Source organism: Euprymna scolopes, chromosome 42, assembly GCF_053919585.1.
Source record: "Euprymna scolopes isolate OS-2025 chromosome 42, ASM5391958v1, whole genome shotgun sequence".
Classification (NCBI taxonomy): domain Eukaryota; kingdom Metazoa; phylum Mollusca; class Cephalopoda; order Sepiida; family Sepiolidae; genus Euprymna; species Euprymna scolopes.
The window spans coordinates 30859401-30887243 of record NC_136523.1 but is presented as its reverse complement, the minus strand read 5'-3'; the positions used below and the strand labels follow the sequence as shown (position 1 = coordinate 30887243).

At 36.8% G+C, this 27843-nt stretch overlaps 2 protein-coding genes across 3 annotated transcripts in view; one reads left to right on the top strand and one right to left on the bottom strand.

The window, feature by feature from the left end:
* Nucleotides 1-5646: 5646 nt before the first annotated feature.
* LOC145266991 (riboflavin kinase-like) overlaps nt 5647-27843 on the top strand; it is a 97071-nt gene continuing 74874 nt past the window's right edge. Inside the window, exons 1-2 of one of the 2 annotated variants that reach the window (XM_080122842.1) lie at nt 5785-5802; nt 9450-9493. In XM_080122842.1, the coding sequence (XP_079978968.1) occupies nt 5800-5802; nt 9450-9493 (47 nt within the window). In that variant the 5' untranslated portion in view covers nt 5785-5799. Of the gene's footprint in view, nt 5803-9449; nt 9494-27843 lie in introns of both variants that reach the window. The other variant, XM_080122843.1, reaches the window with a different exon arrangement.
* LOC145266989 (glutaredoxin-3-like) lies at nt 23717-25099 on the bottom strand. The gene has a single exon (XM_080122837.1). The coding sequence runs from the start codon at nt 25036-25038 to the stop codon at nt 24004-24006; it is 1035 nt and encodes a 344-aa protein (XP_079978963.1). The 5' UTR covers nt 25039-25099; the 3' UTR covers nt 23717-24003.

The following is a 27843-nucleotide window of genomic DNA, read 5'->3' as shown; positions in this document are numbered from 1 at the left end:
ATAGAAAAGTACTTTAGGGAGACCTGGTCACGTATTTAAGGTGTGTCCAATTGGACGTATGTACAATATTTAAACAGGTGTATTAAAATTACAATATGATAAAATTTACATTTTTTTTTCTTCCCTCGCACCTACTTATTATTAATTACATACCTAGACACTTTAAGATATTACGACTGAATTCGTAGTTAATATCATTTATCATTGGACTGTCATTACTCACAGTCTTCCTTTTATTGCCCCTCATCTTTCCCTTTCTTTGGAGGGGACAACTTGTGACCCTTCATCGTTGTTAACACCGGGGTTTGCCTTTTTCCCTTTCCATGGGTTGACAGCCATGAGGGTTTAGCTGCTACCGCCTCCACCTTTCTCTCCTTGACGTCAGACCTTGACTGTAAGTTTTTTTTTTTCCTTTATTTCGTTTCCACATTGGGACTTTGATTAATTTCTTACTTTCTATTTCGTTATTATTTTGGACTTATTCAATTTCGATGTATTTTTAAGCATTTACTGCTTTCCCCTTCCACACCAAGCTTCACACTAATTCTGTTTTATTCTTTCTTTTTGTTTTCAGTTTTTACCTTCTTCATTTTCAATAAACCTGTTGATTTAACGACAAACTGTCTTTAGAGTTTTGATTTTGGAGAAGTGTTTATACTTTCCGTCATAAGACTTAAAACACTCTAGACAATGGAGCACATGGTTTTTACGGGACGGAACATTGGACATTTCGTTTTTATATACAAAGCCTCTAAAATTTGGAGTCATTCTACTTTGGGATTATTATGTAAAATTTTTATGTTTTCATCCAAAATTTTCCTAAATTCTGAATGTGTGCAGCCATGTTCTTATAGGTGTTGATTATGGAACTGGGGTTGAAAAAGTGGAGTGTTAGTCTTTCTTTTGTTTTTTTTAAATTAAATTTTCACCCCAAACAAGGCACAGTGCCACTTTGATGTAGGGGGCTATTATCATGGACATAAGTTGCAGGAATACTATGTAGGAAGTTGAGCAGCAAGATGTCTGTTCACATTACACTTGAACTTCTGCATGTCAGTACAGTTGGGAAAACAGTAACCCGGAAGGGAGTTCCAGAGTCTAGCAGTTCTAGGGAAAAAACTATTAGAGTAGAAGGCTTTCTTACATCTAGGGATCTCTACTGTATAAGGGGTAGGATTTTGCTGATTGTTGGGTTTGTCAGGAGGATTTATGTCAACGGGGGTACAAGTGCGCTTGTAGTTCGTCAGAGCATCCACCATTAAAATACTTGCAGAACAGGCAAAGGTATGTAACACTTCGATGGGACAGAGGTTGAAGCTTGGATGACAGTTCAGGATCTATCAGGTCGGCGACTCTCTTTAAACTCTGTCCAGGAATGAGCGACAATGTGTTCATTGTGTGACCAATGTAACTAATTTTATTGGAATTGTTGGAGAGACATTTTCCCAAAGGTTAAATATTTTTTGTCCTTTATAGCAAACTAGCGGGAGTACCCGGCGTTGCCCAGGTGTTTGGAGGTGTGTGTGCTCTTAAATCAAAAAAAAAAGTTTTGGTAGGTAGTTAGGATCAAACCCGAAGCCCCGAGGCGAAGTTGGAAAAAAAGTGAGACGTTAACCGCTCGGCCAGCAAGAAAGAATAAGTGGAAGATGTTCGAATTTATTTAAGTAGAATTGACAGGTGCCCACTTAATGAAGTCAAATAGAAGTCGCGGAGTTAAGAGTTACGACGACGTAAGCAATGGCTATTCAGCAGTTAACATTTTCTGCGGAACAGTTTTTAATGAGGTGAAAACCCAACTTTGGGGAGGAAAAGCAGCTCCCCGTTTATTAAGGGAGTGTTGTCCAAATGAAAGCAATCGTCTGATATGACGGTGAAAAGCCAACATTGACCAAATGTTTACATCGCTTTCTGGAGACCACCCAGCCAATTCGAATACAGTTTCGCTTTTTTATACCGAGTAGCAAAAGAAACACGTGGATATCTAAAAATCTTGAAAAAATAGCGTTTAAAAGTCGGGAAAATTAAATACACGCGCGACTCCCGTTGTTAAATCATAGATATTATCATCTAGATAGCATATAAAAAGTTTTAAGAAGGAGTGAGCCGACCGAGAAGCAAAAATGCACACACACTAACACACATTTTTTCTTTTATATAGACTAGCCTGGGTGCCTGGCATTGCCTGGGTGATTGGAGATGTGTGTTGAGCAAAAAAAAAAGAAGAAAAAAGCAGTGGTAGTAGGCAGGCAGGCAGGCAGGCTCGAACCCATACTGCAGAGGAGGAAAAGAACATGAAAAAAAAATGTGACATCTTTGCTGTTGCACCCATCGCCAAACTGGAAGTGACGTAGTTTTAAATTAAAGCTGGTCAATCGTAAAGAGGGGATGACTTTCAAAAATATCGGCAAAAAAAGCGACCTCTCCCTGTAGAAAAGTGCCTAGTTGAGAATGAAAGAATTAATGTTTTTAGCCAATTTTTCGGTATTTGTCGTCTGAAGGGTCAAGCTTCAAAACGATACTGATCTCGTGAAAATCCATTGCCTCTGTCGAAAGTTTTAGGCAGACATACAAACATGCATACATACAATTAAACAGGCAGGTGAGATTTATATTATTGATGATAAATTTAATTTTTTGTTATTGTTGAGGAAGGATACGTATCTATGGATTATATTTTTAAGTACTTTTTTGTTGGTTTTGAAGTTATGGTAATTGGTTCTATATTAAACCACAACTAATTACACCATAATTGGGAAAGGGTGGTATAAATTCACCCAGCAGAGGATACAGTAGCCAGCACCTGTCCAAATTCAACTTGAATTGCTGTATCATTGGTGCACATCCTGGAAGACCATTCCAAGATCCATGGATCCTGATTGAGAAAATGTGCCTTCTCTGGTTTAATCGAAATTAGCAATGAAACTTGACAGGAAATTGTTATACAGAACCCTTGTCAAGAAACTCAGCAAGAAACTATCACTGCATAACAGCCTGCTCACAACTCTGGCTAATAGCCCTTAGATAGTTGAGTCACAGATGCTATGCCTGTCAGATTTAGTGGTGTGCTACTTTACCACAGTATAGGTACGTTCCACTCATGCTGCAAAGGTCAACGTCAAACTCAACAAGGCATGCAGGATGATTACAGGCAACTTGAAATCGACCAACCTGCCATAATTACTCCACTACAAATTCGTTGAGCAGCATTCCCTATATGGGCATCGACTACCATCCCACAAGAACCTTGCCACCATTACAAGCCTTGGATGAAAAACATCAGCACCCTTTCACCTGCGTTGGTGGAATTGTAATGCAGTACCAAATCGACATATGTCGTATAGTGGTACTAAACCGACATATTTTGTGTGATAGAGGGGTTCCAAATCAACATATGTTAGCACTAAGTTGACTCATATTAAATGATCAAGGAGTTCATATATATGTTGTGTAATTGTGTGTGACATGTTACTAAGTCTATTGTGGGCTTCTTCACTATCTGAACCATATGTTCTTATACATGTATAATAACTGTGTATTTCATGGTCCATGATAATTTTGTCTAAGTGTGTCAACATAAATACATAAACACATACATTTGACAACGTACCTGTTTTTCTGCTGTCGTTTCTCTGAGAGTTCTTCTGCCAAATTATGGGGAAAAGGATTCTGTGCAAACATAGACGTTTCAAAGAGAGATCAATATGCTATGTATTTTTATATTTTAATTTCTCCCAGGTAGTCAAGATTAGCAGAGGAGTGATTGACGATCTTTGCTTGGGTGGTTTGTTCTACCATGTCTTACGTCTGAGACTCTCTCTCCCTCTTCTTCTGTTAACGTCCTCAATCTAACTCCACCAGCTTACCAGCTAACCAGAACATGTGACAACGACCTGTCACTTCCGATCAGCTGGTCAAATATCTTCCGGTGCAACTTGATCGGTCACTGAGTTTGATGTATTTTGACATGTTTTAATATATCAAAACATAGTTCCACATCTCTTGTTTACTTCCAGTTAGATAGATAGATAGATAAACAGATACAAAGATAGATAGATAGCTAGATCGATAGATCGCTAAATAATAGCTAATTTCTCTTCTGTTCCTCAACTATATAACACTAAAAGGAAATCTCTCAGCAAGCTCTGAACTCTCTCGGAAAGAGTGGGTAACACTCAGCCGGACCTGAGCAAAAGTTGCCAGCCATAACACACAGGACAAACTGCACAAGTGAGGCTATGTACAGAATGCTTGGTGTCACTGCAGTGCTAACATGTAGACTATTGCATACATGTTTAAACTGCCCGCCAAGCGAGACAGGTTCTGGTATGGACCTGAGGGATGCCTCAGCCACTGGAATAAATGGAATGAAAATGGCATTAATCCTATGCAGATTTAATCGGCTTCATCCAAAGGAGGAAGTTCCATGGGAGTATGAAATTCACAAGCAGTCCCCAGTCGCATGTATATCCCCCCTCAGAGGAGATGACATTAGGTTTTTTCAACTCTTGCAGGAAGGTGTCGATGTCCTCCTATTTATAGCATCTGGAATTCCCAAATTGGTCACCCATCTGGTACTGACCAGGCTCAGTGTTGCTTAACTTTGGTGATCTAATGAGAACCGCTGTATTAACGTTATTATGCCATATATACTCGGACACTACCTGGTGATGGATCTCAAGACAGAGCGAAACACTATTATGATGACAGTGAAACAGTTTTTTGTAGTGTTTCATGTGGATGTCTTTCTGGTGCAGGGGTTAATAGGTTTTGAGGGAGATCATAATGGTCATTGAGGAAATTATTGGCTGAAATGAGATTACTGCATAATCATCGGTGCTGAAGGTAGAAAATGTTAAGTTTCTGGGTTGGTTTTTGTAGAACAGATCCCGTAGTCTGCATTATTTGAGTAACCACTCATTGAACTGTCTCTAATTGCTGAACATCGCATATTAAATATGGAGCAGAGGCCTGGACACCATACTCGAACTAGTATATTTGAAAAAGAGGAGTTAATGCCTGGGAAGAGTCATCTTCTATAACCACTCCATCAAAGAAGATTTTGGTGGTTCACATATATCCCTGGGTTGTCAGAATAATCCTTAGTTGGTATGAAAGTGCTGGCATGAAATTTCCACAAACATAGTTTCTGTATAAGGACTTTCCTGTCTATGGAACACATTACTGTGGAACTGCTTCCTTGCAGATTGCAACATGGTCGTCTTCAAGTCCAAAAATCCTCTTATAACATTCTCCATCATTCATCTGACAATCTATCCATCCAATTAACACTTATCCTCGAATGGCTTTAAACCTTATTAAGTAGTGATTTATGAAAAATCCTCTCATAATATTCTCCATCATTTAACTGACAATCTATCCATCCAATTAACCTTTATCCTCAAGTGGTTTTGAACCTTGTTAAGTGTTGACTCGTTAGTATAAAAAATCTTATAATATTCTTCATTATTCAACTGACAATCTATCTACTTAAACCTTTATCCTAGAGTGGCTTTTAGTCTTGATAAGTTTTCTAATATTTTTGTAAAAAGCTCTGATTCAGCAACAGTCTGACTGTTCCACAGATCTTGTTTGTTAAAACCTTAGGCGTGACGTCATTTTTTAGTGGAGTGACCTACTATTTCGTAGATGGTGTTTAGACACGACTCGCCTAAGGGAGATAATTATTAATTATCTAAGGGAGATAACTCTATTTACTCGCTAAGCTCCCATTTTGAATTGTTTTGGCTTTCGGAAATTAGCGTTGAGGATTTTCAGCTACTCAATAAATACAAGAGGAAAATGGTGAGTTTTTGTGGGTTTTTTTTAGTTTTTATTCTTAAATTTTTTAAAGATATTTTTTATCCTATTTTTTCTAATAACATTTTAATAGGAGTACCGACGACTGATTTCGAATAAGTTTCCATGTTAAAATTGTATCTTTTGAACTTTCAGGACAGGGACAATATCGTTTTGGATAATTTGGGGTTTTGTATTACTTATTACTAAAATAGTGTTACCTTTTTTTGTTTTATCTTAAAAAAAAAAAAAAAAATAAGACCAAGATGCTTATTGGGGACAGGTGATTTTGGCACATGGCTCTCTGCGGACATTTTGGGTGTACATTTTTTGTTGTTGTTTTGTTTACATTTTTTTAGAAGTTCCGTCCTCATAATGAAAGTATTTTTAAACATTACATTTAATTTAGATAATTATTGCGCACAAATAAAAAATTAAAACAAAAATTATTTAAAAATTTTAAGTAGGTGGATCAATTTCGTATTTAAATATAAATTTAACGCAAATGATACCCTGTTATGGCCGATACTAACATTTTAGGGCAATTAAGATGTTTTTACCACTAACTCTGAATCTGGGTGGCTGCCAATTAAAGTAATATTTAGATTAGAAACCGAATGAATGTTTGGAAAAATAATTTGGTACTTTTACAGAATTTGAACCGAACTGATTTTTTAACCCTAACCTAACCGAAAGGTACTGACGAGTCAATCTGTTTCATAAGCCGCATTTTGCTCCAGATTCAACATGACCAGATCGATGACACACAGGCAGGTACCCTCAACGGACACTGTAATAAATACATTTTAAATAAAATAATGGTTTGATAAGTAGATAGATATTTATCATGAAATAGATAATTTGACAGGGTATGGCATGAGGGTAGGGTCTCCTAAGAAAAATTAGATCATACGGTATCACTGGTAGAATACTTAACATAATTAAATCCTTCTTAGATAAGAGAAAAATCCAGGTTGTCCTCGACGGTCGTACATCGAAACAATATGATATAAATGCGGGAATTCCCCAGGGGTCTATCCTTGGACCTTTAGGGAGTTGAGTGTATGCTTTTCGGGCACTCCCTAATAAAATAAATATTTCAACACAAGCTACTGAATAAACGAACAAACGACTTCGTAAAACTTGCAAGGAAAAGGTTTATTGAAGTAAGGCAAGATGCCATTTAGATATAGCTGGGGTAGAACTCGTCTGCCTTTGCCCGGTAGTTATTCCCAAGTGGGGACCGTCGATACTGATGTAGGCAGAGAGAGAGTGAGGAAACAGGTCCGCTCTCTTTGACGTCTCCCTGGAAAAAGGAAGAGTTTTTTTTGTCTGGGACGGAAGCAGTTATAGTTCCTTAAGGGGGTAAGGAAGATCCCTGCGCTATGCCTCTGATTGGTCAGTATGTGCCATATCGCACAGTCAGGGGAGGCACTGACGCACAAGAAAAGAGTTCTATTTGTTTCTGCTACAGACCTCTACTGTTCCTGATATTCATAAATGACCTCCCCGACAAAATTGCCTCTGAGATGGGTATATATGCTGATGACACCACACTCTATAACAGGCACAACAGGAAAACAAATGAACACATATCTAAAGAAATGGCAGAAACACTAGAGGATGACCTCCAATCTGTAGTGGAATGGGGACAAAAATGGATGGTCACGTTCAATGCCGCCAAGACTAAACTAGTTTCATTCAATAATTACAAGAAACCTTCTCTACCACCTATAGCAATGGCCAACGACTCTTTATCTGAGAGTACATCTTTACAACTGCTTGGTCTAACGTTCACAGGAAACATGAGTTGGAACAATTACATTGAAGGCATCGTCAGGGCCGCTGCAAGGAAGGTGGGCTCTCTCTACTGTGCTAGAAAACTACTAACACCCGAAAGTATCTTGTACCTCTATAAGGCCACCATTCGCCTATGTATGGAGTATTGCTGTCATATTTGGGCTGGTGTATCTACTACTAGTCTCTCGCTCCTTGACAAGGTTCAAAAGAGAGTCGCAAATCTGATAGGCCCTGAACTGGCATCTAAGCTTCAGCCTCTGTCCCATCAACGAAATGTTGCATCCCTCTGCCTGTTCTACAAGTATTTTAATGGTGAATGCTCTGACGAATTGCAAGCACTTGTGCCCCCACGACGTGAACACCCTTGACAAACCCGACAGGCTGCTAAATCCCACCCCCACACTGTAGAGATCCCTAGATGTAAAAGATCTTTCTACTTCAGTAGTTTCTTCCCCAGAACCGCTAGACTTTGGAATTCCATTCCAGGTCCCTGCTTCCCCAACTGTACTGACGTGCAGAAGTTCAAGTGCAACGTAAACCAACATCTTGCTGCCCATAGTACATAGTACCCCAATAGTTGTTGCCCCTGATAGTAGCCCCCTACACCAAAGTGGCAATGTGCCTTGTTTGGGGTGAAAATGTAATAAAAAAAAAAAAATTAAAAAAAAGATCGATAGATAGAGGGAGACAGAGAGAAATAGATAGACAGATATGTTATATCATGAATAAGCATATGGTGGCGAGAAGGAACCAGACAAACAATATGTATTTAAATTTTAAATGATTGTTTTCTCAATCGTTATTGATAAAAATTAAACTTAATGAGAAATTAAAAATAAAGAAAGTGTTCAAAGTTTGTAAGGATGATGCGCACGAGAGTGGATTTAATGTCGGGAAGGGATCCGACGGAGCCGATGATTATCCCATGCTATAGATTTGCTGTGACTCTGGGCAACTAACTTTTTGTCGCAACGGCTACTGTTTTTATAGTGGTGTGGCGGACGTAGTTGAAGACAAAGGGCAAATTGATAATTAGCTTATATTTTACTATTTGTGTTTGTTTATTGTGTCTTAACGCGTTGTAGGGAATCGTCTGTTTGATGTATATATGCATGTGTTATATCAATTTAAAGCTGAAAAAGTTGTGAATGTAACCTAGTCGGTGTTGAATTGTTGCAATGTTTTGTGTAATACTTATTTGCATTAATATGCTGTCTAAGTTGCGTTTACTGCGATGCTTGTGTTTTACATTTTGGTTTTCTCTTTTGTTGTGCATCCTTATCTGGCGGTTTTCTTGGTTGAAGTGATGTGCGAGCTATTCTATTGATGTGTGTATGTGAGAGAATGGGCTTTGAAATTGTTGCGTGTATTTATTGAGTTCATTTGTATTAACTCGATGAACATCTTTGTCTTAGCGTCGCCATTATTGACTGTCGCAGCTGCTGCTGCTTTTCTGGTTTATCATGTAAAGAGGGATATGCGAATATAACAGATAGATTAAAAGATAAACATAGTCACATAGACATTGCATAAGCCTGACAAATTCTCACGAGAATGAAATGCGGAATATTCTGTGTAGCTTAATTGCCATATATATTTTTATAACTTACTACTTACGACATATATAGATTTGAAACAGTTCATAAACATATTGGAAAAAAATTAAAAAAACAGAAGAAATCAACAGCACATAATATTGGGGTCGTAGATCATCGTAGAGCAGGAGAACATGTGGTTTCACAAATGTAAAACTGTTGTTTTAACCCTGTAAAATTATTGGATGTAAAAAGTTTCCAAAACTCAATCCTTTCATCAAATGAGGATTTTCTTAAAACTGATTTTCTATTCGACAGTTTAAAGGCTTGCAAATTCCTTCCAGGTTTCTAAGGGTTATGAAGTAAGTCCTCGTTTTTATTTCCCAATTATTAACAAAAGACTAAAATGGCTGGCTTATTAGCAGCATTAAATGTTACCATGCACTTACCTCCCCATTTCTTCTAGACTGGGGGATTATTCTCTAAGGTTTCAACTATTGCCTTTGATAAGTGCACATTCGTTTTTCTTCATGTCTGTTATAGAGTATAATGTCATCAGCAAATACACTTATCTTGGACATAATTTAAATTGTAATTCAATCAGTGAAGGAGAAATCCTCCTAGACTGGGGCAATGTTAATTTCTGTTCCAATCCAGAGTGCCTCTTTTTGTAGAGTTGGGGTTTGTATTATTGTACACATAGATTCAAAAAAGTTGTCAAAAAAAACAAATATATAACAAATAAATGTTATCAAAGGCAAGATAACTTACTTTCTAACTGGATAATTTTTTAGTGTTTTCATTTAATGTAACATGTTTATTCAGCTCGAAAAACATACAATCTTTACCAGTGTATTTTAAAATTGCAAATGGCAAGGCACTCTCTGGTGAACACGGTAAGTTTGGGAAAATGAGTTAAAACTCTGTCAAGGCAGGATAAAGTCTTTCTAGCAGCTCCTGCCCAGATGTGGCAACAATACTCCATCCTTGGATATAGCTGGCTCTTATATAGGTAGAGAATTGCATCAGAAGTGATATATCAACCATTTTTCCTCTGACCTTGGCAACAGATTTGATGTACATGTTCCATCTCAGATCAGGAGTAAAGGTCAAGCCCAGAAGCTTATCAAAACATGGAGCCTCCCCAAGACGAGGGCCATTCATTTCAATTGATGCCAAATAGGGGATCAGAGCTTGATGATGTAAAGACAGGAGCTTGGTTTTGGATGCATTAAAATTAACCAGCCACTTCTTTCCTCATTGCACCACATGCTCCAGATCAGAGGAGAGAGAATCAGAGAGGACTTGGACATTTACAGCCTTTGATGTGCTGCCATAGATGGTAGTGTCATGATCTTAGGATGTGATTTGGAAGATCATTGATGTAGATCAAGAAGAAAGTTGGACCCAGATTCACTAATCCTATGATTATATATCATAGGATTAGTGAATCTCTCGATGGAGCCTTCTTTTCTAGGGCAATTGCTCTTGACATACCAAAGAGGGTATGGCATAAAGGCCTACTTCACAATATTTCCAGCTACGTTATAGCTGGAAAGTTTTCTCAATTATAAAATAAAATCCGTAAGCACATCTGCTGTAGATCTAGCAGAATGGAAACCATATTGCATGTTACTAAGAAGGTTATTTTTGCTGAGGTAGTTTACTATTTCTCCATTTAACATGGATTCCACGAACTTACTCATGAAGCACAGGGGACTTATTGGTCTGTAGTGAGATGAAGATGCCCGATCACCTGAATTCCTAAATACAGAGCATACTGATGAGGTTTTACGGGGTGTTGAGAAGCAAGTCTCCTTAAGACAATGCTTAAACAGCCTTGTAAATAGGGGAACTTGTTCTGGTTGAAGCTTTTTCAGCACTATAATTGAAATGCCATCAGGGCCAGTTGCTTTACTGGAATCAAGGTTTTTGATTAGCTTGGCAACATCACACACAGATATTTGTATGTCGCATAGCGTGTTTCCTGATACAAGAGGAAATACTGGGGATTGACGGCCTTGATCACATAGGGTATAATTAGTTGCAAAGTTCTTGGCAAAAAGTTTGGCTTTGTCTGATGCTGACAAGATTATCTCAGATCCATTGATGATGGTTGGGATTGAGCACAGGCTTCTGTTCAGGATTCTGTTTGCTATTTGCCAAAACTGGTGGGAACCAAGCCGCTGCTCAGCTACTTTGGACTTAATGAATTGAATATACAACTCTCTTGCATTCTTTATCACTCTTTTATGGTGGTTGCTGGCAGTCTTAGAATCAGCTTCAGTCTCAGCACAGCTTCCTGTTTTTCTTTGATCCTCTTTCCATAAAAGCAATACTATCTTTTAAAAAATTTCTTCTCTGTATAATATATGTCTTTACTCCCCTCTTCTGATGAGAAGCGTTTGGCTTCGAAATGCCATGGCCTAAAGAGATTTCCCTATCCCAAAATAGTGTAGTTCCTTTTGAACTGATAGCATAATAAAATTTAATTGTAAATTTTTTTATCCTTTTGTTATCTTAACTTATTCTATAAAATTAGTTTGTATTTTTAAATGTATTTATAATGTATTTTTAACCACATTTACAAACTCCCATTCTTATCTGAATTAATTTTAACTGGCGAGTCTACTCCTCATGTTATACAATAAAATATGATAATTAAATTTTTTATGGGGATTTGCATTAAAAAAAAAGCTTAAAATCTATTTAAAATTTTAACCATACCTTAATCTGCCTTTAAAATAGATATTACTAAAAAAATGAAATTTATTTTATTGTATTATTTCATTTCTATATTCTGTGCTATCTATATGCTTGAAACTCAATTTTCTCAGATTTTTCTCGCATGTTATCTTGCTTGTAATATATTAGTAATAGTTAGCAATATATGTAATATATTAGTAATAGTTAGCAATATATGTAATATATTAGTAATAGTTAGCAATATATGTAATATATTAGTAATAGTTAGCAATGTATGTAATATATTAGTGATAGTTAGCAATGTATGTAATATATTAGTAATAGTTAGCAATGTATGTAATATATTAGTAATAGTTAGCAATGTATGTAATATATTAGTAATAGTTAGCAATATATGTAATATATTAGTAATAGTTAGCAATGTATGTAATATATTAGTAATAGTTAGCAATATATGTAATATATTAGTAATAGTTAGCAATGTATGTAATATATTAGTAATAGTTAGCAATATATGAAATTTATCAGTCATAGTTAGCAATGTATGTAATATATTAGTAATAGTTAGCAATATATGTAATATATTAGTAATAGTTAGCAATGTATGTAATATATTAGTAATAGTTAGCAATGTATGTAATATATCAGTAATAGTTAGCAATATATGTAATATATTAGTAATAGTTAGCAATATATGTAATATATTAGTAATAGTTAGCAATGTATGTAATATATTAGTAATAGTTAGCAATGTATGTAATATATCAGTAATAGTTAGCAATATATGTAATATATTAGTAATAGTTAGCAATATATGTAATATATTAGTAATAGTTAGCAATATATGTAATATATCAGTAATAGTTAGCAATGTATGTAATATATTAGTAATAGTTAGCAATATATGTAATATATTAGTAATAGTTAGCAATGTATGTAATATATTAGTAATAGTTAGCAATGTATGTAATATATCAGTAATAGTTAGCAATGTATGTAATATATTAGTAATAGTTAGCAATATATGTAATATATTAGTAATAGTTAGCAATATATGTAATATATTAGTAATAGTTAGCAATGTATGTAATATATCAGTAATAGTTAGCAATGTATGTAATATATTAGTAATAGTTAGCAATATATGTAATATATTAGTAATAGTTAGCAATATATGTAATATATCAGTAATAGTTAGCAATGTATGTAATATATCAGTAATAGTTAGCAATGTATGTAATATATTAGTAATAGTTAGCAATATATGTAATATATTAGTAATAGTTAGCAATATATGTAATATATTAGTAATAGTTAGCAATATATGTAATATATTAGTAATAGTTAGCAATATATGCATTGACACAACAGAAAAATTAGAAATACTCATATCTTTTCTAGCACTTTGGTAAATGAGTTTGTATGTCTTAAATTATTAATGCAGAAATTGAAAATTATACCGTTCCAATTAAATAAACGAAGGAAGTATTAAAATAAAAGCACGCATTTGGCTCTTAAGACAGATACTCCATCCCTCCCTCTTACTGCTCTCAAATAAACGCTAATCTTTGAACCTCAATTCCTTCCATGTGAAGACACTGGTCTTTTAGATAGACCAATATGGGTCGCTCGAAGAACACCAAGTTAAGTGCATTTATCTATCCGTGTGGTGTGTAACCTCTTTATGTAGATCTAGTCCTACCATTTCTTTTGTTTTCTTTGCTTTATATTATATTCCCTTACATATTCAAGTAATTATTATTAATATCCTATTCATTTATTTTGAAACAAATAAGTTGCTAGAGCTAATTGATTCTCTCACAGTACTTGAAAGATACAATTTCTTGTAAATGTCAGAGGAGAATCTATCTCCAATCCTACACTTATCTATGTAGAATAGAGAAAAACTTTAAAATAAGATACTCAATATCTTCATTCACGCGGGGGCGCAAAAATTCTTGGTGTAAAAACAAGGCGCATGGTTACCCCTCTTGGTGTGATGGACCCGTAGATCTTGTCAGATCATCCATCTTAGAGAAAGAAAACTGATAATAAAACTGGCGGAGGAAGGCCTCCTCAGTCATGGTTGACAACCTTCCTGGAACTGGTGACTCAAACAAATTCCTAGTTTGCTAACCTAACTTGCTTAAGAAGTAGATAGGCTCCCTTCTATCGCCGGCTTTCACACTTTTTCTTTATCTATTAGTCAGACAAGAGGTACAATACAAGGGATTCACCAGAGCCCTCTTATGCTTGGCCTTGTTTTCTGACTAGGACATTGAACGCCGTCTCCCTATTCTCTATTTTAAACTTCACTCTTTCGCTCAGAAACTGAAAAAATTGGGTTTGCTTGCATGCCACTTGTACTCACATGACTTATTTGGGTCGGATTTGTTTGAGAGGTTGAGGGTAACTGATTGATAGTTTGTTTGACTGCTGTTTCCGACTGAGAGTACAGGAGCCCTAACTCTTTGGTAATGCTTAGACCGACTGCTCTGTCATCAGTTGTATAACATCAGGATAGTTATAGTGCCATGTCTTGCATAGAAAGGGACCCCGCTGTTATATCTGGTGGGCTTTCACGAGACCACAACTTCTAGACAGAATTCAGCTAATGGGCCACTGTGTGTATACTTGGTGTCAAAACCGGCTCACTTTGCTCAACACTCTTCTCCTAACTTTACATTTAACAAAAACGTAATTAAATGACAGCCAAACAAATATCACGATAAAACCAGACAACCACCCAAACAAAACCAATTCACCTCCGCCCTTGAGGCTCGCTTTCTCAAATATCCGTGGGCTTAGAGGTAAAATAGATGATGTAGTCTTACTTTTTAGTAAACTCCTCGGATATCTTAGCATTAAGTGAAACAAACTTACACTCTTCAATCCCCTCTAACTACTTTTACATGACAGGATATCTCCCTCTTTGCTGGAAGGACTCGGATAGATATATACATGTGCTTAGAGTCTATATCCGTAGCACCCTCCCTTAAACTAGAGAGAAAAATGTTGATTCAGATGACCAGGCTTTTATGTGCTTTCGACTAACCTTTCATCACTGTGTTAGTTACTTATATTTTCTCTACCGTTTTTCCTCAAGTCAGGATTGTACTCTAATCGGTCATGTCTCTGATAGTATAGATGCAGCACTTTCCTTGGATAGTAATGCCAAAATACATGTGTTTGGTGACTTTAATGTCCACCATAAAAATTGGCTTGGTTTCTCAGGTTACACAGATGCAGCTGGACGCTCTACTTATAGCTTCTCTATAGCCCATTCCCTCACACACACAGTAATGTTTCCAACTGGCCTACCAGATCGTGAACCTCAGCAGGCTTCACTTCTAGACCTATTCCTCACCACAAATGATGTAAAAATCACCCGTTCTCATGTCCGCAATATCATAAAAAACTTAGACACCTCAAAGGCCTGATCTCATCACTGCATTAGGATTAGCAAATCTCTCGACGGAGGCAACCTTTCTAGGGCAATTGCTCTTGACATATCTAAGGCCTTTGATAAGGTATGGCATAAAGGTTTACTTCATAAGATCGCTAGCTATGGTATAGCTGGAAATGTCTTCTCAATTATTAAATCATTTCTTTCTGATAGGTTCATAAGAGTAGTAGTTGAGGGGCAAAAATCAGAAGCTCACAGTATTAATGCCGGTGTCCCTCAGGGGTCCATCCTGGGTCCAAATCTTTTCCTGATCTACATTAATGATCTTCCAAATCACATCCTTACATCATTTGTAGACATTTATGCTGACGACACTACCATTTATGGTAGCACATCTAAGACAGTAAACGACCAAGTTCTCTCCAATTCTCTCTCCTCTGATCTTGAGCACGTAGTACAATGGGGAAAGGAGTGGCTGGTTTCTTTTAATGCATCTAAAACCAAGTTTCTCTCTTTACATCATCAACATTCTGATCCACATCTGGCATCACTTGAAATGAATGGGTCTCGTCTTCAGGAGGCCTCAAGTTTTGACAAGCTTCTGTGCTTGACTATTACTCCTAATCTTAAATGGAACACGTACATCAAATCTGTTGCCAAGGCCGCTGGAAAAATGGTGGGATCTTTCTATCGATCCGGTAGATATCTCACTGCTGATGCAATTCTCTATCTATATAAGAGCCAGGTATGTCCAAGGATGGAATACTGTTGCCACATCTGGGCAGGAGCTGCTAGAAAGGACTTGTCCTGCCTTGATAGAGTTCAAAATAGATTTTGTAGCCTCGTAGGAGATGTCATTTTCTCTTCCTTGCAACCTCTATCTCACAGAAGAGATGTTGCGAGTTTGTCTCTGATGTATCGTTATTTTCATGGAAAGTGTTCGACTGAGCTTCAGTCTATGGTCCCCCCTCGCCTAACTTTCACAAGAAACACTCGTCTAGTTGAAAACACTATCAATAATTCCCCCCACTCTTTATCTGTGCCTAAACCTAAACGTAGATTCCATGAACAAAGCTTCTTTCTTAGAACTGCATGCCTGTGGAATTGTCTTCCATTTTCCTGCTTTCCGGCTGACTACAAAATGGTTGTGTTAAAGTCTAACGTTAATAAGTTCTTGATGAGCTGTTCCATATAAGTTATCAAATTTACCGAATTTTCATTACTAATGATTACTATATTGTCCAATTTCTACTGTACACTCTTTAACCCTTATCCTTGAGTGGCTTCTTGGCCTTGATAATGTGGTGATACCTATGTAAAAAAAAAAAAAATTACTAATTAAGAAATGTTCAGCTGAGCTAGCTCCTATACTTTCCAAGCTCTACAATAAATGCCTTGCTGAATCTTGCTTCCCTAATAGTTGGAAGATGGCCTCTGTAGTACTAGGAATTCTGGTGAAAAAACAGACCCTCTCAATTATCGGCCCATTAGTCTCTTTCCCTATTCGTTAAAATCTTTGAGACCTTAATTAATCAAGCACTAGTTCACCACCTCGCAAAAGCAAATCTTCTCTCTGACAAACAGGCAATGTTGTTCTACTGCAGATATTTAAACATTCATCTCTGAACATATTTACCATGTACTGGATAAGGCAGGCTAAGCCATAGCTGTAGCCCTTGATATATTCAAGGCCTTTGACAAAGTCTGGCACAAAGGGCTGCTAATGAAAATTAAATTGTACGTTATGACTGGACGTATGCTAAATATAATTAGATCCATCTTAGACAATAGAAGCATACAGGGTTGTTATTGACGGACGTACATTCAAGCAGCATAACTTTAATACAGGAGTACCTCGGCTCAGTCCTTGGATCATTATTATTCCTGATATTCATAAACGACCTTTCGCATAATATTGTGTCCGAGATGGGTATATTTGTTGATGATACAATGCTCTATAATATGCATGAGGGAAGAACGGATGTACATAAACCTAAGACAATGGTAGAATCGTTAGAAAATTATGGAATGGGGCCACAAATGGATGGTAACATTTAATGCTAGTAAAATGAAGCTGTTCGCCATTAACAATTGCAAGATGCCTCTCCAACTGCCTATATCGATGACAAATAACACTCTGCCTGAGAATTCTACCTTCAAACTCCTCAGCCTAAGATTTGCAGGTGATATAAACTGAAACAAATACATAGAGGACATTGCAAAGACTGCTGCAAATAAGGTGGTTTCCCTCTATCGAGCTAGAAAACTATTCACACCTGAGACTATCCTGTACCTCTACAAGGCCACCATTCGCCCATGCATGGAATATTGTTGTCACATGATAGCGTCCAAAAAACAGTTGTCAATCCAATCGGTCCCACTTTATCATATCAACTAAGCTCCAGCCCCTGCCTCATCGACGCAATGTTGCATCTCTGTGGCTGTTTTACAAATATTTTAATGGAATGTATTCTGATGAAATTGTTGCATTTATACCCCCTCGCCATACATATCCTGACAAACCCGCTTAGCAATAAGATCTCATTCCTTCACTGTTGAGATCCTTAGATGCCAGAAATCTTTCTATTCTAATAGTTTCTTCCCTTGAACAGCTAGACTTTGGAATTCCCTTCCTGCTTCCCTGGTCGTACTGATATGCAAAAGTTAAAATGTTACATAAACCAACATCTTGTTAATCTTTTTTTTTTTTTTACATGGAGGTCACCACTTATCAAGGTCCGGAGGCCACTCAGGGATAAGGGTTATTGCGTGTACAATAATCAATGAGATAGTATTGTAGTAATCATTAGTATTGGAGATTTGATAGAGTGTCTTACTTAAGGGGGGCGGTTTGTCAGAAATTTGTTTATGTTGGACTTGAAGACATCCAAGTTGTAGTCAGGTGGGAAACAGGTAAACAGAAGAGAGTTCCACAGTCGTGCACTTCTGAGAAAGAAGCTTTGTTCATGGAATCTACGTTTGGATTTAGGCACAGATAAAGAGTGGGGAAAATTATTGACAGTAGTTTCAGCCAGACGGGTGTTTCTCGTGAAAGATTGGCGAGGAGGCACAAGATATTGGAGCTCAGACAAGCATGGAAATAACGATAAAACAAAGACAGGCTCGCAACGTCTCTTCTGTGGGAGAGAGGCTGCAGGGAAGAGAAAAGGGCATCCCCCACTAAACCACAAAGTCTATTTTGTACTCTGTCAAGGCAGAATAGGCTGTTTTTAGCAGCTCCTGCCCAGATGTGGCAGCAGTACTCCATCCTTGGATATACTTGGCTTTTATACAGATAGAAAATTGCATCATTAGTGAGATATCTTCTGGAGCCATAGAAGGATCCCACCATTTTCCCAGCATCCTTGGCAACAGACCTGATATACATGTTTCATTTCAGATCAGAAGTAAAGGTCAAACCCAGAAGCTTGTCAAAACATGGAGCATCCCCAAGACAAGACGCATCCATTTCAATTGATGCCAGATGGAGATCAGAACGTTGATGATGTAAAGATAGAAGCTTGGTTTTAGATACATTAAAAGTAACCAGCCACTCCTTTCCCCATTGTACAACGTGATCAAGATCAGAGGCGAGACAATCGGAGAAAGCTTGGTCGTTTACGGTCTTAGATGTGCTACCATAGATGGTAGTGTTGTCAGCAAAAATGCCTACGAATGATGTAAGGATGTGATTTGGAAAATCATTAATGTAGATCAGGAAAAGAGTTGGGCTTTTATAGAGATAGAGAATTGCATCAGTAGTGAGATATCTTCTGGAGCAGTAGAAGGATCCTACCATTTTCCCAGCGGCCCAGGCAACAGACTTTATATACGTGTTCCATTTCAGATCAGGAGTAAAGGTCAAACCCAGGAGCTTGTCAAAACATGAAGTCTCCCCAAGACGAGAGCCATCCATTTCAATTGATGCTAGATGAGGAACAGAGCGTTGATGATGTAAAGTTAGGAGCTTGGTTTTAGATGCATTAAAAGTAACCAACCATCTCTTCCCCCACTGAACGACGCGCTCAAGATCAGAGGAGAGGGAATCAAAGAGAAATTTGTCATTTACGGTCTTTGATGTGTTGCCGTAGATGGTCGTGTCATCAGCATAGATGTCAACGAATAATTTAACTATGTGTTTTGGGAGATCATTAATGTAGATCAGGAAGAGAGTTGGGCCCAGGATGGACCCTTGAGGGACTCCAGCATTAATACTGTGGGCCTCAGATTTCTGCCCATCAACCACTACTCTTATGAACCTATCAGAGAGAAATGATTTAATTATTGAGAAAACATTTCCAGCTATACCGTAGCTGGAAATCTTCTGAAGTAGGCCCTTATGCCATACCTTATCAAAGGCTTTCGCTCTGTCAAGAGCAATTGCCCTGGAAAGGAAGCCTTTGTCAAGAGCTTCATTAATCCTATGAGATATAACCGTTAGCACATCTGATGTAGATCTTGCGGAGCGGAAACCATATTGCATGTCACTAAGAAGGTTGTTTCTGTTGAGGTGGTTGACTACTTCTTTATTTAATATGGATTCCAACAACTTACTCATGACACACAGGAGACTTATTGGCCTTTACTGAGAGGGAGATGACTTTTCATCTAAATTCTTAAATACAGGGCATACTGATGAGGTTTTCCAGGGTGTTGGAAAGCACTTCTCCTTAAGACAACGCTTAAAAAGTTTTGTTGGAGCTTTTTCAGCACTATAACTGGAATGCCGTCAGGGCCAGTTGCTTTACTGGAATCAAGGTTCTTGATTAGCTTGGCGATCTCATGCACAGATATATGTATGTTGCATAGTGTGTTGTCTGTTACAGGAGGAAATACGGGGAGTTGATGGCCTTCGTCGCATAGGGTAGAATTAGCTGCAAAGTTCTTGGCTAATAGTTTGGCCTTGTCTGATGCTGATGAGATGACCTCAGGTCCATTGATGATGGTTGGGATAGAACTCACGCTTCTGTTCAGGATCCTGTTTGCTATTTGCCAAAACTGGTGGGAACCAAGCCGCTGCTCAGCTACTTTGGATTTAACAGACTGAGCATATAGCTCTCTTGCATGTTTTATTACTCTTTTACAGTGGTTGCTGGCAGTCCTGAAAGCAGCTTTAGTCTCAGTATATCTATTACGTTGGTAGCTATGGAAAAAGTGATTTCTGTCCGCAATGGCTGCAGCACATTCTGGGGAGAACCATGGCTGGCTGTTAGGTTTTTGTTTGAATTTTTTGGATGGTATGAATCGGTCTATGCCAACAATTAACCATTCGGTCAGGCCTGATACTATAGAGGACACATCCTTTTTAAACATGGAATGCAGAGGTAGATCAGATATAAATATACGGAAGCTATCCCAGTCAGCCATAGAGTATCAATATACAGTACGGTGGAGAGGTACGTCTGAAGACTTATTACATTTCATTTTTATCTTAACTGCTACAACGGAGTGGTCAGAGGATCCCAGAGGAGATAGAATGGAACATGAACATAGCTCAGGGGAAGTTGTGAGGAAAAGGTCTAGAAGGCTTGCATACTGACCGGTAGTATCGGGCACACGGGTGGGTTCGTGAATAATCTAAGTGAGGTCATAAGCAGTGGCAAAATCATGACAGAACCTCCCCTCATCATCGGTCTTATTTGAGTGGGTCAGCCATTCCACCTTATGGACATTGAAGTCACCACAAATGTGAATGTTAGCCGAAGGATGAGCAGACAGGATGTGGTCAATTTTCTCAGATATGCTCTTAACGATAGTAACCCCACTGTTGTGGGGGCGATTGTCCCAAATAGTAGCCTTTTACGCCCTAGTGGTGATATGCCTTGTTAGGAGTAGATGTGAGTAAAAATATAAATAAATAAAGCTGGTATAGTGCATATGTGAGTATATTTATCAGACAAGTGAATGTTAAACGTCAAAAATAATATACATGAAAAGTAATTATAAAATGCACGCTGAATAGATGTGGGAAGCTGGTATGTGGATCTGCAGAATAGATTTCCACATAGGAGTCCGAGTCAGACTTTTACCATCCAACTCTGCAACCCTGGTCAGTATACCTGAAAACCTGTAAAAATGAACATTTTGAATGTGAACAGTGAATTGTAGTTAATGTAAAAAATTTACCAAATGAAGTTGTTTGTGAATAATACCAAAACCCATTTCATTCTAGCTGGTTATTCACCAAAGTTAGTGATTTAAAAATAAAAACAAGTGAAGCATGCATGGTCCCCCATAAGTGCACAGTGAACAAGGCATAAAAAAAAAAATGACTAAGTTCAGCATTTTCATCATCAGAGTTTTCCTGGAAAATCCGTTCTGTTACATTTTACTCATATCATGTTTAATGGTTGTGCAAAATTTCAAAAAATTCCAAGGCGTAGTTATTGAGAAAAGTGCAGACAGACGAACGGACAAGGGTGAATTTACAGGTCCACCCTCCTTTTGTCGGGGGACCAAAAAATTAAAAAATCATCACTGTATTTACATTTGGTTTTGAAACTTTAAAATAAAATTGGCCATTTAGGCAGAATACGTACAATGTTATTTATTTATTCATTTTTCAGATAGGATTTTAAAGTTAAATTCAGTTTGTTTATTAAATTGTTAGGTGTTCTTGGCCTTCGGGCCGGGATCAAAGTGTAGTATCTGTTCTGCAGATGCTGAACTTAAGGTAATTTGTCCCAGTCAATGGAGGGAAAACCCTCTATACTGGGACAATTATTATTTTTGGTAACCAGAGTGCCCCCTTTTTGCCTACTTTTACGAGAGCTGGTTTTTACCCCCACATTAAAAACGTCCTTGTTCCTAATTTGCTTTGGTGGGGAAGCAAATAAATACATTAAATTGTTAGGTGAAAGTACAGAACAGTTACAAAACGCCCTCCCCATGTTAAGAATAGGTTTCTACTTAACATTATTTCGTATTCTGCATAAGTACTAAAAAATGATTTTAAAAGTAAAGCGAAGGGCGGACCTCACCTGTACGAGAGTGCCAAAAAAAGCGGAGAGCACATTTTTTTTTTTTTTTTTTCCAACGATTATCATAGATTAGACTTAATAATCATATTAGCAGAAAAAAATTTTGAAAAAATAAATTTAATGACTTAAGAAAGGGCTTCCACTTTCTGGTTATAACGTTCTACTTCATTGAAGTTCATTGCTTCCTGACTTATTGTGCATTTTTTTAAATTCCCTTACAACAATTGTGGCCCGGTAGACCAACACAAAATCTACCTTACAAAAACTTGTTTTCTAGGAGTTTGAGTGTGCTGAAAACGAATATCGTATTTAAAGTTGGGGCTGGCAACTAGTTTTCACGATACTGAAAAGATACTTTTCTGCATGTTTCATGTGGTAATGTGACTGATTTGTAAAAACAGTGTTTACCGATGTATTGGAAAATTAAAAATGGCGCCCGACTCTCTCTTTGACAGTAAGTTTTGAAAAGGAGGTAAAAAAAAAAAAAAAAAAAAAAAAAAAATACTGTTTAAAATCTAAATATATGTCGGCCTATGTCACAGTAACATATATTGAGCGAGTTTCTACCCGTATTTTGTCTAGTTTTTTTTTTAACACCTTTTTCCCCAACTTACCGTGTCAAAGAGAGAGTCGGGCGCCATTTTTAACTTTCCATCGGTAAAACACTGTATGTTTTTCGAGCTGAATAAACATGTTACATTGAATAAAAACAGGGGTTTGTATTACTGTACACATAGATTCGAAAAAGTTGTCAAAAAACAAATATATAACAAATAAATGTTATCAAAGGCAAGATAAGTTACTTTTCTACCAAACTGGATATATTTTTCGTGTTTTTATTCAATGTAACATGTTTATTCAGCTCGAAAACCATACAGTGTTTACCGATGTATTGGAACATTCAAGCTGGCGTCTGATTCTCTCTTTAACACGGTAAGTTTGGGAAAAGGTGTTACAAATAAAAAACCGGATAAAATACTGTTAAAAATTCGCTCAATATATGTTACCATGAAATAGGTTAACATATATTCGGCGGGTTTTTAATAGTATTTTGTATAGTTTTTTATTTATAACACCTTTTCCCAAACTTACGGTGTTAAAGAGGGTGTGAGACGCCATCTTGAATTTTCGAATACATCGGTAAACACTGTACGTTTTTCGAGCTGAATAAATATGTTACATTGAATAAAAACACAAAAAATATATCCAGTTTGGCAGAAAAGTAACTTATCTTGCCTTTGATAACATTTATTTGCTATATATTTGTTTTTTGACAACTTTTTCGAATCTATGTGTACAGTAATACAAACCCGGAAATTATTTACTCATTTTTAGCGATTTAGAAACAATTATGCATTTGATTTGGAAAAATAAAATTAAAAACAAAATCACTTTTTTTTTTTTTTATCAAAACTCAATTTTATATTCATAATAATCACAAATGTTCATCAAGTTTGCCATTGGTCAAAATACAGAATAGTTAAAACGAACAAAAATAATTTATATCAAACGCATCAGAATGAAATTCTCTAACTTAGCCAAATATTAAAATTACTAACATTTATGTTTTTTTTTTTCAATAAAATATCTTCTGTATTGTTTAAAAAAAAAAAAGAAAAAAATTCAAAATTTAATTTAATTTTTCTAACTAAAAAAAAATCATTTAATTCTATTTTAAGGAACGCAGATATTGTTTGCTGGAATTTTTTTTTTTTTTTTTTTTTAAATAATTCTTGAGACATTTTCTGTGGAAAATAAAATAATGAATGACGGAATCGATTTACGAAGTCGAAACCTCTTCGCTGGTTTTCTTTATTTCTTCTCCTCCGCCTTCTTTCAAAGTGTTGACCAAATCCCCGGATTCTTGAAGTTCTTTAATAATATCCAAACCGCCGATCAGTTCGCCTTTCACATAAAGTTGCGGATATGTCGGCCATTGGGAAAACTTTTTCAATCCTTGCCGGACTTCTTCATCTTGCAAAATGTCGAAAGTCTCATAAGAAATACCCGTCTCTTTGAGAATCGCCGTGGTCGTCCTGCTAAATCCGCACCGTGGGGCATCTGGGGAGCCCTTCATGAAGAGCATGATGGGGGCCTTGTTGATGAGGGTCTTTAATCGACTCTCCAGATCTTCCTTTTGTGGTAACATGGTCTTTAGTTCATCACTTTCGGCGAGTTCTTTGACAATGTCCAAGCCGCCTATGAGTTCACCATTGTGATAGAGTTGTGGATAGGTCGGCCAGTTTGAGAAGGTTTTCAAACCCTGTCGGACTGTATCGTCGCCTAAGATGTCGAAGTAGGCGTAGTCGATGTTGTTTTCCCTTAGGATGGCCGTGATTGTCCGGCTGAAACCACATTTCGGCTCGTCCGGGCTGCCCTTCATGAAAAGCACAACAGGGGCCATGTGGATGAGAGACTTTAACCGGCTGTTCAAATCCGTTGAGGACGGAGACGAAGAATCCGAGTGGGGGGTCGGTACCGTAGCCGAAACCAAGTGGTTCACCTTCTTACTTAGTTCGGCTGGATTGGCTCCTTCGAGTTGGTCGATTTGGGTTTTGTTCTTGAAAAACAAAAACATGGGAACGGCTGTCACGTTGTACTTCATCGTCAACTCGGGTACATCTTCGGACTCGATTTGAAGAAAGCGAACGTTGACCAACTGTGGGGTTTTAGCCAATTCAGTCATCACGTCATTCATTTGTTGGCATTGTTCGGACCATTTGGCGGAGAAGTGGACCACTACCAAATTGGACCGAGAATCGGACAAAATTTGGTCGAAACTCTCGACACTATTAACTTCTCCTAGGCGCGACATTTTTTTTTTTTAATAAATCCTGTAAAAGTCGACGCGCGTGTTCGTTTATTATAAAACCAGAATAACAGAATCTATGCAAATCTTCTATAAATAAACGTTCTTGTGATTCGTTTATTATAAAAACAGAATGAAAGAATAAATCTAACGATCGTATTCTATCTGTTCGGTTTTTAAACCAAAATGAAAGAATTAAAAACAATCGTATTAAATATTCGTTTATTATAAAGCTAGTAAAGAAGAATTAATGCAAATCTATATTATAAATAACATTATTCGATGTTCGTTTATTAAAAAACACGAATAAAAGAATGAATCGATATGTATTTAAAATAAACAAAGCTATTCGATGTGTTCGTTTATTCAAACTATTAAACATCAGAATAATAGCGGAAGTTGTTATTAAGCAAAACTTCTAGAATATTTCATATAATTATTTTATTGCTAGATTTTTAAATACTTTTATAAAAGTGCTTTTATTTTGGTCCTTAGTAATTAAACTAGAAGCTGTATTTATTAATATTAATAAAGGGTAAGTATGGGGGGGGATTAAATATGTGCGGGGTGCGGGTCTAACTTTCAAGGGAAGTAACTCATATATACTTGGATATTTTTCTCCATCCTCCACTTTACACAAGCGTTCATGTCCGCTTTCGCTTTCGTTTTTCTTTCTTAAAATAAAAATTTTTTTTTTTTTTTTTGTTTTTTACTTAAAAATAAAAACAAGATTCCCACTTTTTTTCTTTTTTTTTAAGAAATCACAAGTAAACGACTTGGAAAGATATCTGAACAAAAAAGTAAAAAAAAAAAAGCAGACAATCTTTGGGCGCATAGTCCAAGTTGACACTTATGGCGGCAATCCTTCTTTTGCTTTTACATGCAAAAAAAAAATGTTTTAAAATTGGTTTTGAGTAGGACCTACGAAAGGGTGAACGCGGTATTATGGTAAAAGAAGATGCTAGCTAAGAGAAATTTTTTGTTTAAGTTCTAAAGAGACGAGATTGATCAACCAACATCACCTCCCCGCAGCTTGTGCCTAAATTTTTTGTTCATTGTTTAATATGTATAAACATTTTGACCCCTCCCTTTACTCAAAGATTCACCAAAAATCAGGAAATTAACCAATAATGATCACAGAATATAAGGACCACATTATTTTTATTTAAATCTTAGTGGAAATATGTTATTTTGTTTGAACAAAAAAATGCCTTGGCACTTCTGCATGTCAATGACATGAGGCGTCCGAGATGAGTTATCGACCCGCTGTTCTTTAAAGCCCTCTATCGGTCGTTCTCAGAACTTCAAATATAAACAAGTGTCTCCGACAACGCAAAAAAGTATAACGAAATGGAAGAACAAGAAAATATATAAGAATCAAAACATTTATTGCCTAAAAAAATGTATCAAAATATAATTTTTAAGTTTTAATATTATTTCTTTTCATGAGTGATTTATAACTGAAAATAAAAAAAACGAAATATTTATAGATTGTTTTTAGAATTGTTATTTTTTTGTTTTGTTTTTTACAGTATAAAAATATATCAAAAATTTTGTACAGAAATATTTTTTTACACGGTAAAATTGTACAAACATATCAAAATAAAAGTATGAGTTATCGACCCTGATAAACGCCCTCTACCGGCCGTTCTTGAAACTAAAATGCACACATTCGCCTCATGTCATTGACATGCAGAAGTGCCAATACTTTTACTAAAGTAAATGCATCTAAGACCAAGCTCCTATCTCTACATCATCAATGCTCTGATCCCCATCTGGCATCAATTGAAATGGATGGCTCTCGTCTAAGGGAGGCCCCAGGCTTTGATAAGCTCCTGGGTTTGACCTTTACACCTGATCTTAAATGGAACACATACATCAAGTCTGTGGCCAAGGTCGCTGGGAAAATGGTGGGATCCTTCTACCGCTCCAGAAGATATTTCACTAATGATGCAATTCTCTATCTATATAAGAGCCAAGTACGTCCAAAGATGGAGTACTGCTGCCACATCTGGGCGGGGGCTGCTAAAAACAGTCTATCCTGCCTTGACAGAGTACAAAATAGACTCCGTGGCTTGGTGGGGGATGCCCTTTTCTCTACCCTGCAACCTCTTTCCCACAGAAGAGACGTTGCGAGCATGTCATTGTTCTATCGTTATTTCCATGGCAGCTGCTTGTCTGAGCTCCATTCTCTGGTCCCCCCTCGCCAATCTTTCTCAAAAAACACCCGACTAGCTGAAACCACCATCAATAATTTTCCCCACTCCCTATCTGTGCCTAAATCAAAACGTAGATACCATGAACAAAGTTTCTTTCTTAGAACTGCACGCCTGTGGAATTCTGTTCCGCTTGCCTATTTCCCTCCCGACTTCAACCTGGATGTCTTCAAGTCCAACACAAACAAATTCCTGATGAACTGCCCCCCCCCTAAGTAATGACACCTTACCAATTCTCCAATACTATTGCTACACTATCCCTTTGATTACTGTACACACAATAACCCTTATCCCTGAGTGGCCATTGGGCCTTGATAAGTGGTGAACTCCATGTAAAAAAAAACAAAAAAAATGCATGAATTTATTTTTGTTTTTTTTTATGAAAGTAAAGCACCGTAACTTGTAACAATTAAAAAAATAATAATTTTTACAGGAACATTACGAAAAAAAAATCTGTATTAATGAATTCGATATAACTCAAAGAAAAATGAATTTCTCGGATTACTGATATTATCATTGAATTAAGCATTTTTTATTTAATATTTTTACACAAAAAAATTATAATTGGAAAAATATTTCTACCTTTCTTTTTTTT